Source organism: Diadema setosum, chromosome 2 (assembly GCF_964275005.1).
Source record: "Diadema setosum chromosome 2, eeDiaSeto1, whole genome shotgun sequence".
In the NCBI taxonomy this organism is placed as follows: Eukaryota; Metazoa; Echinodermata; class Echinoidea; order Diadematoida; family Diadematidae; genus Diadema; species Diadema setosum.
Window position 1 is genome coordinate 16,403,377 of NC_092686.1, and position 19,322 is coordinate 16,422,698.

Below are 19,322 nucleotides of genomic sequence, written 5' to 3' on the forward strand. Positions count from 1 at the left end.
TCTGAGTCCAGCGGGCATGTTCCCTGGCCCATCTTAGTCTGGCCTGCCTGTGGCGTGCCTTGAGTTCGGTTTTCTTAACTTTGCGGCGGGATCAAAGGCGGGCATGACGTAGCCGATTCCTTATCGTTCCAGCACTTACTCTCTGCTGATGACGCGGACGAAGTTCCCTTTGGATCTGTGGCGCTGAAATGGGGATAAAGACATGACAGTGATTAAACCTGTTATTTACCGATAACTTATGAAATGCATTTAAATTCAATGTCTGCTAACCTAGCAAGACTTCCAAGTAATCAAAACAAAATGGTCATCAAAATGGTCACAATTATGTCGACAACAATATTGGAAAGCATCTTTAACGTTTAAATTAATAAAAAATCTTGATTATACCTGTAAGTGACCTCCGTCGCAATGCGTTCATTCTAATGGCCCGGTCTTCTCTTGGAGTGGTTACTTTCGGCCTGCCTGTTCTTGCCGCATCGCCAACTTCTCCAGTTTGCTCAAATTTGGCTCTTAGCTTCCTTATCGCATTGGGTGACACCCTTACCCTCCAAGCTACCTCCTTCACAGGAGTTCCTGCTTGAAGAAGCCCTATGGCGATTCCCCTGTGCTGTATAGACAACCTAGGCATGATGGTGCATGATTCCCTGTGTTCTTGACTCTCATATATTGTGTACAACAACAACAAAAAAAAAATTTGTCACAAATCTGATCATGTTCATTTCATGTGTGTTGACTGTGGTATGTAATCTTATTGTCCAAGTTCTGGACATGCATTCTTTGGTCACTCATTCATGAGAGGGCAGGTGTTCGAACTTTTGTTTCCAGACTCATAGTGCATATTTTCAGCACGGGAGGATATTGATGTTTAACAAAAGTGAAAGTTGGTACCATTTCAATCAACGATTAATTGTATTCATTTTCCCCTGAGTTAATGCATGACTTCATGACGTCACAGTGATAAATCATTGTTTTATGATGTGTATCACCCAATCCAAGTTGCAAAATTGGGCTTGTGAACTTCAAAAAGTGACCATTTTGACTTTAAGTCATGCTCACTCAAGTGTGACCGAATGATTTCCACTGAATTTCACATGAAAGGTAGCCAGGAAATAAAGCTACATGGTCCTGTATTCAGATTTCCTCAAAGGTCCCTGATTCATAAATTACAAAGATTTGTTTTAGGGGGAACTTACTTTGTGTTTAGTATAAGAAGTTTTAAAAATGACAGACTTCTTTTTTTTTCCCTTTGAAGTTAGTTTTTTCCATTTTCATTCAGTAGTCCATACTTGCCAACTAATAAGATTTTATCAGATTCAGTAAGATTTTTTACATTAAAAATAGCAAAATAAGATTTTCTGTCAGAGAAATAGGATTTTAAAAAAAAATATTTAGATATACCTTTCATGTGTATTTTCTGAAGATTTGACTGAAAGTAAGATTTTTAACTTCAGTTTGCATATAAAATAAGATTTTTGCAATCCACGAGTAAGATATTTCATCTTGAAATGTTGGCAGGTATGGTAGTCTAGTGATAGTGGTCGTGAAATCATTACAAAAATTTATAAAGCAATCATCTGTGGCACTGATATTTCAAAATAGAATGATTGGAATGTGCTTATATGTGGTCGTTATGCCAAGTTTACATTTAATCTTGCAATGTCTTGATGGTTGTTACTTTGGATTTCTAAGCTTCCTTTTTCTACATGCTAAGGAGTGAGTCAGAGTACTTTAATAGATGTCATGTTTCAAAGCCCCCCTTTTTTTTTCCACAAAAGTAACTTTCTTGTGGGTTCTATTACATATTTTAGTGTGATAGGAACATACAATTTGAATGAGTTGTATACCATTTTTTTTTTCTTTGAGTCACTCCTTCCAAATTTTGACACTTAACAAACATACAACAACAAAAATAACAAAATATGTGCTGACCTTTGTGTGGGTTTCATAGAGCAAGGTCACATACGTGATTGTGGCTGCTATCCCAGTTTCATGAAAACTATGTCAGTTTCTTATCTTTTGTGCAGTTACAATGAATCTTATACTGTTTTGCTCCAATTTACGCCATCAGATCAAGTCAGCATGAAAACAAATACGAGCAACTGTATTTTTTTTTTTCTGTATGGTAAAGGAGTAACCCCACCCAGATTACAACTTGTATCAAGTGTTGGGCCACAAAATGGAGAGTACCCTCCCTCATCCGATGTTGGTGTAATATGAAATAGTGAGTGTGTGTGTGTGTGTGTGTGTCTGTCAGTCTGTCTGTCTGTGTGTCTGTCTGTCTGTGTGTTTGTGTGTGCAATATGTCCAAAATGCAAACATGTTGAGTTGCTATGTGACTGATATTGCCATCAGATGGAGCTTTGTTTACCTCATTCAAGGATAAAAGGTGAGAGATCCTTGTAGTCTATGTGCCAACCCTTTTTAAAGCAGAAACAACTACTTTACTGAATACAATAAGTTTATGTACATCCTTCTTTCAAGAGAATTATCTTGTGGTATTGTAGAGCCTTCCAAACCTGGCATGACAGTGACAAGGAGGCTTACCTGACATAGCAATGACTAATGTTTGTAATTTGAATTCAAACTGAATAGAGAGGAATTAAAACATAAAAAATGGATACTTCTTATCTCATTGCCCTGTTCTTAGAAAAGTGTTAATTGTGAATTTACTCAAAGGTGAAAATGAGATGGTTCGTTAGCATTTATGAGCAATAAATGTAATTTGAAATATTAATTCTATCAAGGAACCAAGTTAACAGAATGGATGGCAAATTATTAGGGAGGCAGTATCTTCCCCATCATAGTATTAAATTTTTGCTGTTTGTATGCAGTTGCTGATATAATGAATCAAGAACTAGTTTGCAGCCCAGGATATTTCAGAAAAAAGAAATTTGTACAAAAGTTTCAGCCACATTCTTTCATGTTGTTAGACTAAGTCTTTCAAAAACAAAATTGTTTGGAACATTCTCTACGTAGTCATATCTTTTTTGTGGACATTGCATTGGCTCTCAAAAAAATGTTAATTGATTGAACTGACATGTCATTGGATATGACAAGGCAAATAATGAAAAGTTTCAGCTTTCGTCAGCAAGTACATAAACAAACTATTCAAGGTATGTGCGGTGACAAAGCTGCGATGTTGCACTTAAAGTGAAACAGACATTTAATTTGTGAAACGAGAATGGCAAAACAGCACATTTTGGAAACGTTTCCCCCACTCACTCCTAATGTCTTGGAGTAGGTAACTAGTGTGCGTGTGAAATGTGCATTGTGAGCATGAAGTTCTTGTTGTAGCCTGTTTGTGTTCTTGTCATTGTTAGAAAGCCATTTCTAGGTTACAGCTTAAATGTCCATTGATTCCCTTGGGCCTTTGAATAGTATGAATTTTCAAGAAACATAAATGCGTGTAACTGATCTAGTGTTTTGGAATTAAGATTGTGTGATGGAACATCTACCTCTTTTTTTTTTCCCAGCCGAGCAAAAACAAAGCAGAATGTGAAGCACATTCAGCATCATGCTTCGGTGTAAAAACAGAATAAAAAAGTATTATGAAGCAGAATTCGACAAAAGCAGAATCGAAGTGTAAGGTCTGTAGATATTTTAAAAGCAACATTGTGATATTTAAATCTCCGGTTTTTTTTTCCCCCTCCTTTGGCATGGAAAAGCAAAGCAGTGTGAAAAGTTAACAGTCACCTGTCATTCCTTGCTTTATGAAGTAGAAATGTATACCGGTATATGTTTCAGTTTACATGTACACTATTGTACATGTAGGCCCTATCTTTCATCGCATGTACACCATACATACATGTATTACATCACATATGTTTTAACAACACTTTTTATCCCCTTCTTTCTGGAAGACCCTCAGTGTACATAGTAACACTAACAGTAACAGTAAAATTTGTTCTTTCAAAAACAGCGTGTGTCTGCAGGAGATCAACCTGCAATATGTAGCAGTACATTTTGTTAGCAGAAGTTCAGTAAGCACTTTTCTCACGAAGTATGTAGGTGGTATATAACAAGGTAATTGTAGATTTTAGGAGCTAAGAATGGCAAGTCGCTTTCAAATTCTCACCAAATTCCTGGCCAATGTGTGCCGCACTTTCTCATGGTCATTATAATTAACACTCGACTAGCACTGAACCAACTTTAAAGGTAGGGGATACTTTTACAGACCTCCCAAAATGCAGCAAAACATTAAATATGAACCTCAGGGGACTTGTTTAGGCCGCTGCTGAGAAATTTGAAGTTAACAGTTATCTACAATTTGCCACACTTAAGCCTTTTTGTTGCAGTCTTCTGTATTTTTTTATCTGTAAACACAAATCTAAAAGTATAAGAGCTGATGTAATAACATATAGAGTGTGTGGCAAGAATGTATATAGAAATGTTTGTAAGTTTTGATGAACTTTCTTCACAAAATATACATGATGGACACACATGCAGTGCATGGGTCTGCAAAGGTAGCCTATAGTAATGTACTGGAATTTACGGTGAGCCCCGAAAAAAATTCAATTCAAAATCTAACGGTCAATAAAAATGTACTAAATGTTACCTTCCACTTTCAATACTTTATGGGAGTTTCTAAAATGATACTCTCTAACATACCACTGTATATACAACTCTTCATTTAAGGCATGCAAATGGGATTCCCTTCCTTTAAATGTAATATGTGAGACCTTCAGACGTAGTTATGGGAGTCACATGTAAAGAGTACCAACGTTTTGTTGTTGTTTTTGCTGATAGATTAGCCATTGCTTGTAGGTGCACTTACTGCACAATATTTCACTGTATTTGTTTTATTGCTTTTCATCAGCATATGTTTTAAAGAAATATTCCATTCTATGTGGAAAAAAAATTGTGTTTTCATTACAGTGTTTTTTGTAGCTTTCGTATCTGTATGTTCAGCAGTAACTGCAAATTTTGACACTTCGCGTAACATTATGGACGTGTTATTTGAATATGTACAATGCAGCTTTGATCTCTGTTGCCCGTAGTGCATCACAGGCCCAACTTGGCATTTGGCTTTTATAATGATGTATTCCACAGATGACATATTTCCACCTGTTGCATGGAAAGGTTGTTGTACATAATGTCCTTTTTCTTCCATTGTCATAAAAATGCACATATAATGCTTGGTCCATAAGTGGAACTAAGTGTTATCAAACTCAAAAGCACTTTTCATTCCACTTTTTGATGAGAAAGGCATATAATTTTGCACTAGAATACATCTTCCAGCTTTGTGAAAGTGTCAGTAAACTTATTTATGCCTTTCTCAGGAAGTACCCAATGGAACACTCTAGTCCTGTGGCTCAGCCACATGCTGAAATCTGTAGATTTGCCTCTAGGATGCAATTCTGATCATACACCACAGCCAGAGAATTACAACAGAGTTATTTTGCCAAATTTAACAGGGAGTGTGGTAGTTTTGAAATACTTGCTGAATGAGATATTCATGCTAATTTCCTTGAAAATCTCCTGGTGAGATTTCAAGAAAACAACTTCAAGAGTCTGACCCCCCCCCCATTTTTATATTTTTTTTTTTGAAAAGGAAACATGTGGTAATAACAGAAGAAAGTTTTGTAATTTCTGTAATTTGCTTGCGCTCTGTTAGACTTTGGTACAGTATTGAACTTGTCTATACTTGGATTCTGATGGCTTTGTTAATAGATATGAGGCTTTTCCTAATTAATTCAGTTCTTTAAAAGGGTTATTTAGTTGTTGTGTACATTCTTTTTTATCATAAAGGCTATCAGGAAAGATAAGGTTCTGCTGGTTGGTTACATCTCATGCCATTTTTCATGATGTTGGCCTGAAAGGGTTAATGAAAAACATCAGCCTTATCTATTCATCTCAGGTTCAGAATCCCATCAAACAGTGCTATCAAAGATGTCTTAGTCATGGCAAGTAGAATACTGGTATGTTAAATTCTCTTGTCCGTTACGTCAGTGTCATATGATATGGTTGTTCGTGGAATAAGTCAATATCAACAAGGCACTCTGATGCACTGCTCAGAGGGCCTTTTCTTTCCTTATTCCTTGAAAATTTGATGATAACTGGTTTGTACAAGACACCAAAATCCCAGTGGATGTCTGAGGTGTATGTCATTGCTGTGAGATTCATGGAAAAGGTTTGACAAAGGAAAGAATTTGATTTAATAAGTTTTGATGTCCTGAGTGCTTGCTGAAGATGGGGTTGACGCTGAGAGAAATGGAGCCTGACACGTAAATGCAGGTTTATGACAGGTCCACCCACAAGTGAAATTGATATGATACATCACATAGGTGGTATATGACAAAACTAATATGATCGTGACATAAACAAAATGAAAGGTGATATATATGTTGTGAAGGATTTATTCTCCCGAAGATGGCCAGAGAAAAAAAAAAATCACTGCATTCTTCAGCACCTTCCCACCAAGGAAATCATGAGCATTTTCATTCATTCAGCCATTTAATTTAGCAAATTAAGTGTGAAGTGAGAAGTATTCAGGGAGATATTGTACATTTCATAATAGTGTAGGTGTGCAAGAGTCTTCCAGCTTGATTGAAGTATATGATTTTGAAAAAAAAAATGAAAGAAGAAAAGGAAAAGGCAGATCAGGAGACAACAAAACTTGCCAAACATTGTCTCAAAATCTATGCCATATGCCATGTTACAGTCATTGTGATTCAAGCATTGTCATTTTGAAGTTTGATAATGATGATAATGAATACAACATTCGTAATGCGCCATTAATCTAGTGACCTATTCTGAGGCACAAAGGGACATAGAGTGAACTGCATACAATTAATACAGATTAAAGTGAACAGGAAATGGGAGAGATAGAACTATCTGACAAATGTTTGATAAAGAATGCAAACATTCATGTATAATAACCTCAGATTCTTTGTGAATTTTTTAATGGAATCTGCCAATGGGATTCTTAGTGGAAGAGCATTCCAGAGAAATGGACTGCAGAATTAAAAGCCTTTTTCTCCAAGAGTTTTTGGACTGTTAATTGTTTACTAAATACTAGAGCAGAGATTTCTGCCAAGAACATATTCTGAGACAAGGTCTTTCAAATATTTTGAAGCCAAAGAATGTTCTGCTTTCCATTTGTGGAGCATAATTTTAAACTCTTTTCTGTTTAACACTGGTGAACTGGGGTAGTAAATTGGAAAAGTGAGATATTCCACTGAGGACTTGAGCAGCAGAATATTGAGCATGTTGTAGTTTTGGCAAGTTGGCAAGATGAAGCCTTGAACACTGATGCATGGTTTCCCTCTTGGCAGCATGTGTAAAAACTTCCTCTTATGGTGAAAGTACCAGTAGCATTGCACAGCATCTTAGCATGTGGCCAAACTACAACTGTATCATTAGCATTCTGAGGGACTTTGTTTTTATTTCTTTTTCGCTAAGTTCGACTGAGCCACAAACTCAAGTGAGCCATTGCTACATCCATTGTCTGGTGGCTGTCTGTTATTCAATGAGAATCTTTCTTGGGCTGTATCTTTGTGAAAAAATGTAGTTTGCAGCAGATTTGATTTAAATTGGCAATATCCATACTCAAGAGAGTGAAATCTTGAGTGGACCAAATGGCTGGATCATGATGCGTGTATTCACGCTGGCACTGCATGTCCCTGATAGAGGCTTGAAAGTTTATAAATTAAGAGACTTCTAAATCAGCAGCATTACCACTGATCATTTCCACTTGCAAATATTGGCATTTTGTACTTCAGTGTACTTACAGGTTTATTTGCTTGTTTTAGTTTACTCTGTTAAGCAATTAGAATTGAAAAGCGACAATATCTCTTTTCTTCTTCTTCTTTCATGTGTGTGTGAAGCAGGTCAAAGAATGAGGACCCAGATCCAATTCCTTAGCTCTAAAGTGAGTAGAGGGAAGTGTTCACAGCATGTCAGTGTCTAGGGCTGCAAAATCATAGTGTCTTCATAAATGGCTTGTAGTATGGCTTAGGAACAGTGAGACTACATTTTAAAAGAAGAAAAAACTTTTGAATTCAAAGGTTTTAATACTGAGAATACAAAGAAACATTTCACCCCTCATACTCCTCTTTAAAGGCATCCATTTTCTTTCATCCCCTCATAGCAAAGTATCCGCGCAAATCTTAATTCATTCAGATAATCAGGGGCAGTGCCTCAAAGATGACACTGTTTTTGGTAAGATAGGTGCTATTTTCACAGGATTTCCCATTTTTCGTTCAATTGTTTTGGTGTCTTCAAGTCTGCTGATGAGAAGAGAATATTGCATTTAACAAAATGTCTACTTACTTCAATTTGGACCTCTAATGATTGTTTTACAAGTGAGGTTATCTGGCATTAAAAACTTAATTCAGTTATCCTCACTTAGATTGCTTAAATGAATTCAATAATTTGACAAATACTTGAATACATATATTTAATTGGTGATACATGTACTGTAAAAGTGGCAATTTTTATGCCAGTGATTTTTCTTGTTCAAGTGATTTTTCTTGTTCGCCGTAATAAGAGGAATTTCGCATTTAACAAAATCTGTATTTCCATGGAATCAAAATATAGAACAGTATTACATTTGGCACTAAAAAAAAATTGTGCACTTTTATCTCTGCATTAGTTCCCATGTCATGCAAAATGCATGAAAATTTCCACTTTTACAGTACAAGTGCACTCCCCATACAACAAACTCGGTTATAACGAAATTTCGTTTCCAACAAAGTATAATATTCAGGCTGCAGGCAAAGGGAATTATGTATCAGAGGTCTGAAAAATAACTTGTAGGGAGGAGTTTTGGTTAAAGGGCATACATTTGTACATCTCTTGATGTCATCATTGTATAGTTCATTCTCAAAGTAGCATTCCAAAAGTAGGCTCACCCTGATCTCCTGTTGAGATGAGTTTTTTTTTTTTTTTTTTATGGTGTTATGATGTTGATATTTGTCTGTCTTTGTAGTACCTACAAGTTCACAAATCTTTTCATCCTGTTTATGAAAAGGTTGTCTATTTGTTTGTATGTTTGTTTTTATGTGCTGTGTCAGCAAGAGCCTTGACACAGCAGGGTATAGACAAGTCTGTTGCTGTACAATGAGATGTTTTCAAGATTCATGTATACTTCATGCAAGACGGGATCACCAGTGTATACCAGTTTACATTGATTGTGCATGATTTGATATTTACAGGCAGTTATAGATCGTATTCTGTAATAACATGGACAGGTGTAATACACAAGTGACATTACATATATGATATTAGGATCACTAATAGATTTTTCCTAGTATTCACAGGGTGCACTTTATTAACTTCTTTGCAGTGTTTTCCAAATTGCAATTAAGGCCAAAAAAAAAATGAGGAAAATGCAACAACGCCAAAAATGAACAGTCCCCCAAGTTAGAAGCTCACTGAGTTTCCTACTGTAGCTGGTGGTGATGAAGTTAGCATTCAACAGGTCCTGAGGGTGAATAAACGGGGCATGTGCCAGCCACATTTGTGGCGAGCCGCGGGGGATGTTTTCTTAGCAGGCGAGTGTGAGGTTCTCAGCTCCTCACACCGAGAGCCTATTACGCGTGATGCAGACAATTTCGCCCAGGTATGCAGACTATTTCAAGATCATGAAATTGACCCTCCCATGCCCTCATATTCCAAGTTTAAGCATTCTTCTGCGGGAGTGTGCCATTAAAGTTACATTGTGTGGAAGCGGTTTTGTGCTAGTATACCGTCACATCAGGAAGTGCAAAGATTATCAACACCTTGACTCAGTGTGGGTGCGACTTAGTGGGGCTTATGCTGTCAATGACCTGTGTTGGGAAGTTTGCTCAAGCAGGTGTATTCTATTACCAGAAGTCAGTCTGTATCACAAAGCTGTGAAATTAAAGAGAGACCAAGTGCTCTGTGGAATCCATGCCATGAAATTTTCAATTTAAGACCAGTGCTGATCATGTATGTGTGTGTGTGTGTATGTGTGTGTGCGTGTGTGTGTGTATGCCGCACTCTTTTCAAGTTAAACAACTCCACTGCACACCATGTTGTACACACCTGTGATCAGTAAATGGCCCGAACTTTCCTTAAAGAAGTCATGTATAAACTTAATGTGTAGATTGACATGGTGGTTGTCTTAGTTATCATAAATAGGGTGGCGTGTTGACCTTGTTGCGCGGGGCGTTGAAGCTTTAAAATGGGAAAATTGTTTGTTTGTGCTCATCTCCCAGCGTGGTGTGAGCCAGGGAGACGCCTCAAGCAGCTAGCATAGGGCGGTGGTGCTGCTTGTGAAGCCATAAGCAGCTAGGGCAGTGGTGGTGTGCGTTCAGCCTAGAGCACTCCACATGAAAACACATGGCTAGGAGTGAAGCTGTTCTTATTGCATCCTGTACATCAAGTTCATGCTCTCAGGGTCAAAGTCATGCAATGTGGAGTATTGTGGAGTAAAACAATTTCTTCATCCATAACAAATCTTTGTGTGTGTTGGTATATCTTATTATATCATGTGGGGTAAGCATTCACATAAAGAACTCCTCCCTTTCTTCTTTACCCATCACACTCTGTGATAACTTTTTTTTTCCCATGTGATTTTTCTTTATTTTCTACAATTTTGCATTTCTTCCTCCCTTATGTCTCGTTTTCAAATGCATTTTTAAATTGAAAACATCAACAATCTGAATAACTTTTAAGACATTCTACATACCCTTAGCTATTTAGCATCTGTTGAAAAAAAAAAAACTAACTTAAACCTGATATCAAGGCATCAACAGCAAAAATTTTCAGCTTTGTCTTAATTCTTCACTGGGATATAACCTTTTAAGACAGACTCATAAATTTGAGACCTAAACGATATGATTACAATGTTTTGTTTTGTTTTTTGCCATACTGCCCAATTACTTTGGACACTGAAAAAAAAAATGTTCATCTTTGTTATTGTTTCATGTGAAATATATCTGTGTGATAAATACATGTATTTATCACATCTCAGCAGCATTCCATTCCCATTTTATTTTTCTTTCGTTCTTTTGCAAATGATATTACAATATCACTCTTTCTAGAAGAAACAGTACAGAAATTTCCCTGCATGACTGTTACAAAAAGACTTAGGCTTCTTGTTCTCAAAGTCATAGTGTAATGTTACACAAAAGCTTCTCTTTCTTCAAGACATGACATAATCCTAACTGCAATTCACATGCAGTAATTTTGCTTGGAATAAACTTGGCTATGATTACCATCTCCTTACCATCTATCTTTCTCTTTACCACTGAATGTTTTTTTGTTTTTGTTTTTGTTTTTTGCTCCAGGCGCTGTCACGCAATCACAGTGCCCAGGCCTTCCTTGGGCCAGAGAACCCTGAAGAACCCTACCTAGATGGCATCAACTACAACTGTGTGGCCCCGGGCAAGCGTTTCCGGCCTATGGACAACTTGTCCGGCGGGGAGAAGACTGTTGCTGCCCTGGCTCTACTCTTTGCAATTCACAGGTGAGAGGGGGACATCACATGCTCGAGAGCAAATGAATGAGTGTATGATTGTCATTGGCTTTACGACCCTTTGCAAGTTTCCATTGGAATAGATTTTGGTTTGTAATTCACAGGTGAGAGGAAGACATCACATGATTGAGAGCTAAAGAGTGAATGTATGATTGCCACTGACTGTATGTCCCTTTGCAAATTTCCATTTGAATCGCTCCTTGCCAATCATTGAATGAGAGCAGAACATCACATGATTAAGAGCAAGTGAATGAGTGTATGATTGCCATTGGATATATGACCCTTTGCGAGTGTCCCATTGAATAACACTTTGACGTTATGAACAGTTCAGATTGGAACATAAATTGATTGTCACTGGCTGTGTGAATGTATGATTGCTGTTGGAATTCTGACCCTCAGCGAGCTTACAATAGATCAGCTGTTTGCCCTACATAATTGAGAGGAAAACATGACAATCACATGATTATCAATGTCTGTGTGACTTTATGATTACCTGTGGAGTCATGAAGCTTCAGTCAAAATCAGTCTGCCATTCGCAGGTTGATAATGGTAGTATCATGAATAGCTGTGAGTTATGACTGTAGTATATTATAAAAGTGTTTGAAAGTTTGCATGAGGAAGAGAGGTTTGCGGTATGTATTTATGTATCTGTCTACCTTTGACATTACACAACTTTGTATACTAAGTGTGAAAAAAAAAATCTAAAAGATTTCCTTGTGGGACAGCCACCCCCTCTAATTTTGCTGTTATCACCCTACCCTACACTTGTTAGCTTCAGCACAAATGCGTGGATGCTCACACTTTTTGCAAAGCTATCCTAGAAGGAAGTCTGCCCAGAAGTTCTGCAAGTCTTCACAATTTCTTGAAAGATTGCATGTTGTCAGTAGGTCATAAGGTATTAATTTCATTAAGAAGCATAAGATTGTTGATTCCATTAAGTTTATTCAAATTCAATTGTCAATCAGTTCCATTAAGTTTGTTACTCATTTCTGGCCTCCCACGATAGTGACCAGGCAACATCTGCATTGCATATGTCAAATTGTAACTCAAACTGCCCCATGATGTGGCAATTAACAATAAGAGACTTTTTTTTTTTCCTGAAGAAATCCTGTTTTTCATCAAATGCACTGAGCATTTGACTGGTGCAACAGGATTGCAACTTGCTACACAGTGACACCCAATGCAAAATTAGAGCATGGATTGCAGTGAATCTGTATTGTCATTAGAACAAAAAGTATGGGCCGGGCATGTCAATGCAGCAATACCAGATTTTACACGACCATGTGCTGCTAAGATGATGTGATGCAATATTCTTTGCTCTGTTTAGTGAACTTCCCATGAGTCAAATGAACCATGTCAAAGCTTCGAAAGGTGTTAGTTTAGGTTCTATAAAGTGAAAAATCAGGTTTTGTATGTTCTTCCTTTCTCTTTTCTATATTCCATTTACACTGAGTGGCAACACCTTTAAGTTGATCTAATTTTGATAAATATTTGACTTCTGAGAGGTTGACTCTGTATTCAAATTTTGAAAATATACCATGCCATCTTGGTTGGATATTTGTCATTCTCAGCTACCATCCAGCCCCTTTCTTTGTGCTGGATGAGATTGATGCTGCCCTGGATAACACCAACATCAGCAAGGTGGCAGAGTACATCAAGGAGCAGTCTGAGAATCAGTTCCAGTGTCTCGTCATCTCCCTCAAGGAGGAGTTTTACAACCATGCCGACGCCCTCATCGGTATCTACCCTGAGGTATGTGTCCTCCTGGCATCCAGTCATATTTGCCTTGAAAAGTTTCTCACTTGATTTTAATGGGATTTATCAAAGAAAAGCCTGCCTGTCCGGCAGAAGGACCCTAGCACGACATTTTGACCACAGAATCAAGTATAGGTTTGTGACATAAGTCGACAGTCCTCTAAAAGCTCTTTCATATTACTAAAGCATAATTTTTTGTGATATTTCGAGCAGAGAAGCGTCAGGGCCCTTGTGCCGGGCAGGTGACAATATAGTGATAGAAAGCTATATTGAGATATTGTTTAACATGAAAGCACATTACAAATGTTATTATTAACATACAGAAAAACTTCACTCAGGCATCATAATCATATTTGATGTATAACAGATGCATTTTTTGTCATGTACACGAAGTTTGATATGGTGCAATAATTTTGTTTCAGTCTGTACGACCTACATTATTCCATGTAGTGTTGGTTTTGATGTACAGTACTTTGTCAGGATATTTTCAGTCAGTGTATTACTATATCCTGATACATCTATTTCTACCTGTAGCAGAGTCCACATTTGTACACTGTATACACTGCTGTACAATTCACACTCAAAATCTCACATAGGTATTCAGTGAAAAGGTGGAATCACTACCCTTAGTAATAATACCGCAGTATTACGCAATGTATTTTGTTGTGTATTTGCATTCACAGTACAAAATACTGAACTAAGCAGTGTGGTATTTCACTGTCAATATGAATGCACCTGCTACACAGAATATGTTCAACAGGTTTTGCAGTGGCTTCACAAAGCTAAGATGGAATCATGGAAACTTGAAGCGTCTTTGTGTCCTTGTTGATATTTTTGGCACATGTTAGATGGGATGAAAGTCATCATGGTATAGCCTCTAAAAGTTCTTTGAGACAGGTATTTTTAGATATTGTAGACAGTCATTGTGAGAAAGACCCCCTTTTTCTCAAACAAACAAATAAAACAAGATTCTAATATAAGGCTATGGCCTTCAGTAGAAAACATTTCAACAGCAACAGAGCTCATACTCCACAGGTTTAATGTGTTTGCTTTGTCAATACAGTAGTCCTTGGTGGCAGGTTAGTTCAAGATGACTAAATATTATGACTTTTCTTCTTTATTTTTAACTCCACAGCAAGGAGAATGCATCATCAGCAGAGTACTGACCCTTGACCTGACAGAGTATCCTGACATTCCCAGCTCCAACCCCATGGTTGGTGTCCGATAATCCCTCTTCAAGAGCAGCCCAAGTCAAGCGAGATCCTTGGGTGTGAGGGGAGCCATGTCTTCTCAAGCAGAGCAGCAGCAAGAGTTTTGTCCCACTCCGGTGAATTCCTTACTCCGTGGGTCGAAGGACCAAGAGATTGCCTCTGATATCTGGGTCAGGTGATCAGATTTAGGTCACGTTGAGAGAAAAACAAACAGCGGGGATGATGGACAAGTAATGTAGCGTCTCTGTGTGTGCCATGATGTTTGCGATATCAAATGCATTTTCCACTCTGCTCGTATTTATTCTGCGCTTAGTGAGGGAAGGATGGATTAAGAATTCGATACAATTCTTTAGCCTACTGCAGCTCTATGCTCCCTGTATAGTTTTTGGTTTGTACAGACTAAATTGTAGACGTTATTGCGTAGAATCAGTGATTTTGTACCAATATAGTCAACACATGTATTTTCTTCCCGTTTCTTCCTGTTGTAATGTGCATAGTTTGTTTTATGTTTCTTGATGGATGACTTAATGTACAGCAACTTCATGGCTTTTAGTACAGATGCGATGCATGTCTGGTGACTCAAAAATAAGTTGTTGTTTTTTTTCCTGATAGAATATCAAGGAGCTAAAATTGCCGCTATTTTCAGAAATCCTTTTTTGTTTGTTGTCAAAATATGAAATTAAATTCATATGTACTCTGTTGACCCACACAAGGAATTATGTTCATTCAAAAACACATCTTCACGATTCTTCTTTAATGTGTTTGGAAAGTGCTGTCATGATCATAGCAAGTGACGACACAGATTTTGTATCAGTGCTATTTTTACAGTATTTTAGGTCTAATCCTGGACAGAACTTACATGGTAGAATTAACCGGAGTGGGACAAAACTTCTTTTTGATTCATAATTGTATTATGTCATGATCATGTACTTTGTTTTTTTGGCCTGTTTGTAAAGTTACAAAATACTGGATTTCATATCAAAATTAGTGTTTGTTTGTTTTTGTTTTTTTTTCAAAAGGAAGATTGTGTAATTGATAATTTACATGCATACTGATTACCAGTTGGGTTGTATAAAAGTAATTGTGTAGAACTGTAGGGAAAAGGTGCTTGTTTTGAAGAAATTTGCCCATTTCTTAATTGTAAATTGCTTTTGAGACATAGACTAAATGTCAGTGGTAAAATTTGCATGCTGCTGTGCAAAGCCTGGTTACCATTCCTGTTTCCAGTACAAATTTGTATACATCTACGTATAGTATGGTGAGTGTTGGCAAATTATTTTGCTTTCATGTTATCAAAAGAGCCATGTTGCACTTTTTGAAACAGAGAGACAGAAACAAGCACAAAATAGATTTAAAGCAAAACGGAGTACCACAAACTGATGTGAAATGAATGTTGTTAGCTTTCATTACAAGTAAACTAGTGAAATATCACTCAAATTTCAGGGCAGCTTTGTGTGTTTTGGTGATCTGTGACTTGTTCATGTTGCTTGTTACTGAATTGAATCCTATTTGTTCAATAAAATGAAAAGCTTGGCCTTTCTATTTCAACCCCAAGTGCATTTTTGTATTTTACTCATGTCTTTATTGTTGTATGTCTGACCTTCATCCACAGCTTCATTATGAGCATCCACAAATCAAAAAGTGTTTTCAATCACACAACGGTTTTGTTCTCTTTCCTTTTAAATGGAAAACAGTGCAAGCAAGATAAAACTTGGAAGGTTCTATAGACCCAGAAACATTGTGGCGTGAAACTTTGGTGAATTGCCACATGCATTCATTACATCGTGTTTCTTTTGTGTGATGTTCTGTAGAGAAGTGAGCGCTGTAATGAATACAACCACAACAGTGTTTTACATTTTCTCTTCCTACATCTAGAAAGGAAGATCAATGAGAGAGCCATAGAAAAATATGGAAGTACAATGTACATGTAAATGACTCCCATTTTAATTAGCTTCCTTTTATTTCTCAGTTTCACCAGCCCAGTTGTCTGAATTCAATGTTGCAAGCCTTTGATGAGGACAACTGATAGATTTATGTACCAAAAATGCTGCAACATTGCAGTTGGATAATGCAAACAAACATTTTTTCCAACTGTTTCCTGGTCTGTGATGGTGCGTTTAAGATGTGTAAATCTGCATATTTTACAAAACGGACACCACAATTGCACAAGAAGCATAAAGAATCATGTCACAATTGCCATAGTACATGTATCAATGAGTCTAAAAAGATTGAAGTGCAACCGTGTTTAGTTATTGAATATTTCTATATCTACATGTACATCATACTTCAGAATTGACACGTGCTTTCAGGCACACTGACACGGAGCAAGAAGAATTTTTTATTTTATTTTATTTTTTTTTTTTTTTTTACTTGAGCTAGATGTTTCTTGGCACTCTTGACCCTAAAGGATGTGTCTTTGTGTGTGTTAGTGTTAATGTGTGTGTATACACATACTATGTTATACAGATATTGCATTTTTAGAGGTGTAATATAACACAACATCCCCGCGGGAATTGTATTTTCCCCAAGAGCTTATATTTTCCCAAAGCGTGCAGCACTAAAAGAAAATATTGTCTTTAGAGGAAAATATAAGTCCAAAGGGACTGTCGAGTGTTATACATTGTATAACAAAGATAGACAAGGCAATATAAAAGATATGTCATATTGTTCAGATCTGGTGATGAATGTGTGACTTGAGATGTAAACATAATTCGGGAAAACTCCAATATTAAGTTGAATAAATCTTTTAAAAGGTAAAGAGGAATGTCACTCCATGTCAAAGTTAACTCCAATTTAAATAATGGAGTAGAACCCACCTAATGTGGTAGCAGTTTTGTTAAAATCACACATATTGACAAAATAATATGAAAATTCAATATTTAATTTGTTTTGTGAAAACCGGTGGTCACAGCTCCACCATCGACCCAGAGATCATGAAGGTCTAGCGTGGAATATACACGCTTTATGACCTGAACAGCGCGAAAGTCTTCATAACGTCTCCCTTTTCCTTTCTATTAATTTTTAAGAGTTGCATTACAGCACAATATTACACAATATCATGTACTAAGTTACCAATGAATTATTTTCATCCGTTATCATTTACTAATTACTAATGATTACTTCTTATGGTTGGGTTAAAAGTTTGGATCAACAACATGATTTTTGATTTGTTGCTGTTCGTTTTTAACCAACCGGTAAGAGAGCCGTAAATCGATGACATCACCTGTCCTAACTTCAAACTTTTTCTGCGACTAATGTCACTGTTTGGTGAAAGACAAATGGCAACGTTCATATTTTCGTGTCTAATTTCAAAGAAACTTCTGACCTTTTCTTGATTTTACTCGGTTATCAAAATTAAGGTAAACGTGGAGTGGTGCGTAATTTTGACCGCTGAAGACAGGAAAACAAGACGAGTGGCAACGTTCATATTTTCTTGTCTGATTTCAAAGAAATTTCTGATCTTTTGTTGATTTTACGCAGCTGTCAAAGTTAATGTAAACGTTGAGCGGTGTTTTATTTGACCGTTGGCGACAGGAAAATATACATTAGCTTTCTGGTAACTTCGGGGAAAAAATCGGCTTTCGAGGAAATTGAGGTTTACGCATTGCTTGTTCGTACTTGCAGAATGGTTTATTGACTCTTGTTATAAAGAAGACCTCGAGATCTGCATAGGCAGTTTTCTTTCGTTTTATGGAAAATTCGCTATAAACGAACAAACAATAAATATAGAGAGTGAATAATGTTTGCGCCCGATTTTTTTTCCTTCGTTGTAACAAAACCGGAATTTCGTTATAACTGTGTTTGTTATAACGGGAATGCACTGCTTTCACTCATAAAAGATCGGGGGGGGGGGGGGGGTGAAAAGAGGAAATGCCACTTACTCACGAGGTCTCCATGACATGAAATTTTCGGTTTTACAATTACAAACTGCACCGTCACACTCCCTTACTATCCGTGGTAAGTATATCAGTAGGACAGAGAAATGCTCAAAGTAGTAGTCCTCGGAATGTTCTGGGAAGAGGTGAGTTAATTTGCCAAGCCTGATATGTTCCTGTCACACATCCTGCATTAAAAACCAATTAGCGTCTGGATCGTGTTTATTCTAGAAATACTATGTGCAGTCTGTGGTATTGAGGTAGACAAAAAGGAAACCACTGACGGACTTCACGCGCGTTATACACTTCCTCGTCTGAAAGACGTGTGTATATAGTAAATGGACGATGGATGTCCTGAAATATAGGGCTATTGTTTTATTCGTTTTCTCAAGCATGTTAGAAATAAATGCACATAAAGGAATCAAGAAGCAAACGTCCATCGAGCTGTACGAGAATACATCATGGTTGTGTGTGCTTGCGTGTGCTTGCGTGTGCTTGTGCGTTTTTGTTTAAAAATACATGACGACGATTTTGTTCTTGTCGGTGTTCTATATTATTTATGATTGATGTCGCATGATTGATGTCGTAAATTTTCATTACTGTGCTTGCCAAATTTAAATCTTTGTTTGCATGCCAACGAACTTTTAAACTAGTTCCAAATTCCCCTTTAACACCTGTATTTGATTCATGGCCGCTCGAATGTACCCGCCCCAAAAATTCAATGTTTCACCTTGACAACGCCTTCTCTCGGTCGGCAAAAATAAACAGGCAAACGAATAAATTCGAATAATTCCGTTTTTTCATGGCCAAGGGCGTTTGAAATGTGATCCAATTGCCATCCCATTTACCACTGAAATGAACAGATGAAAGGTTTCGGAAATGCGACGGATTTGAATGGAGCGGTCCCGCTAGCCAGACCAAGAAATAAGCGAGGTGAAACAGATGGATATACACACCACGTCAGGTAATGATTTCAACAGCCGCGATTAATGTGGAAGTCTGACATTCTCATTTTCAGCGTACTATACCATCGACTGG

At 37.2% G+C, this 19,322-nt stretch overlaps 1 protein-coding gene across 2 annotated transcripts in view; it reads left to right on the plus strand.

Annotated features, from left to right (window-relative positions):
* LOC140246185 (structural maintenance of chromosomes protein 1A-like) overlaps positions 1-15,968 on the plus strand; it is a 56,787-nt gene extending 40,819 nt beyond the window's left edge. For both annotated transcript variants that reach the window (XM_072325629.1, XM_072325628.1), the window contains exons 22-24: positions 11,256-11,434; positions 13,015-13,195; positions 14,334-15,968. In XM_072325629.1, coding sequence (XP_072181730.1) covers positions 11,256-11,434; positions 13,015-13,195; positions 14,334-14,426 — 453 coding nt within the window. In that variant the 3' untranslated portion in view covers positions 14,427-15,968. The remainder of the gene's footprint in view (positions 1-11,255; positions 11,435-13,014; positions 13,196-14,333) is intronic.
* Positions 15,969-19,322: the final 3,354 nt, after the last annotated feature.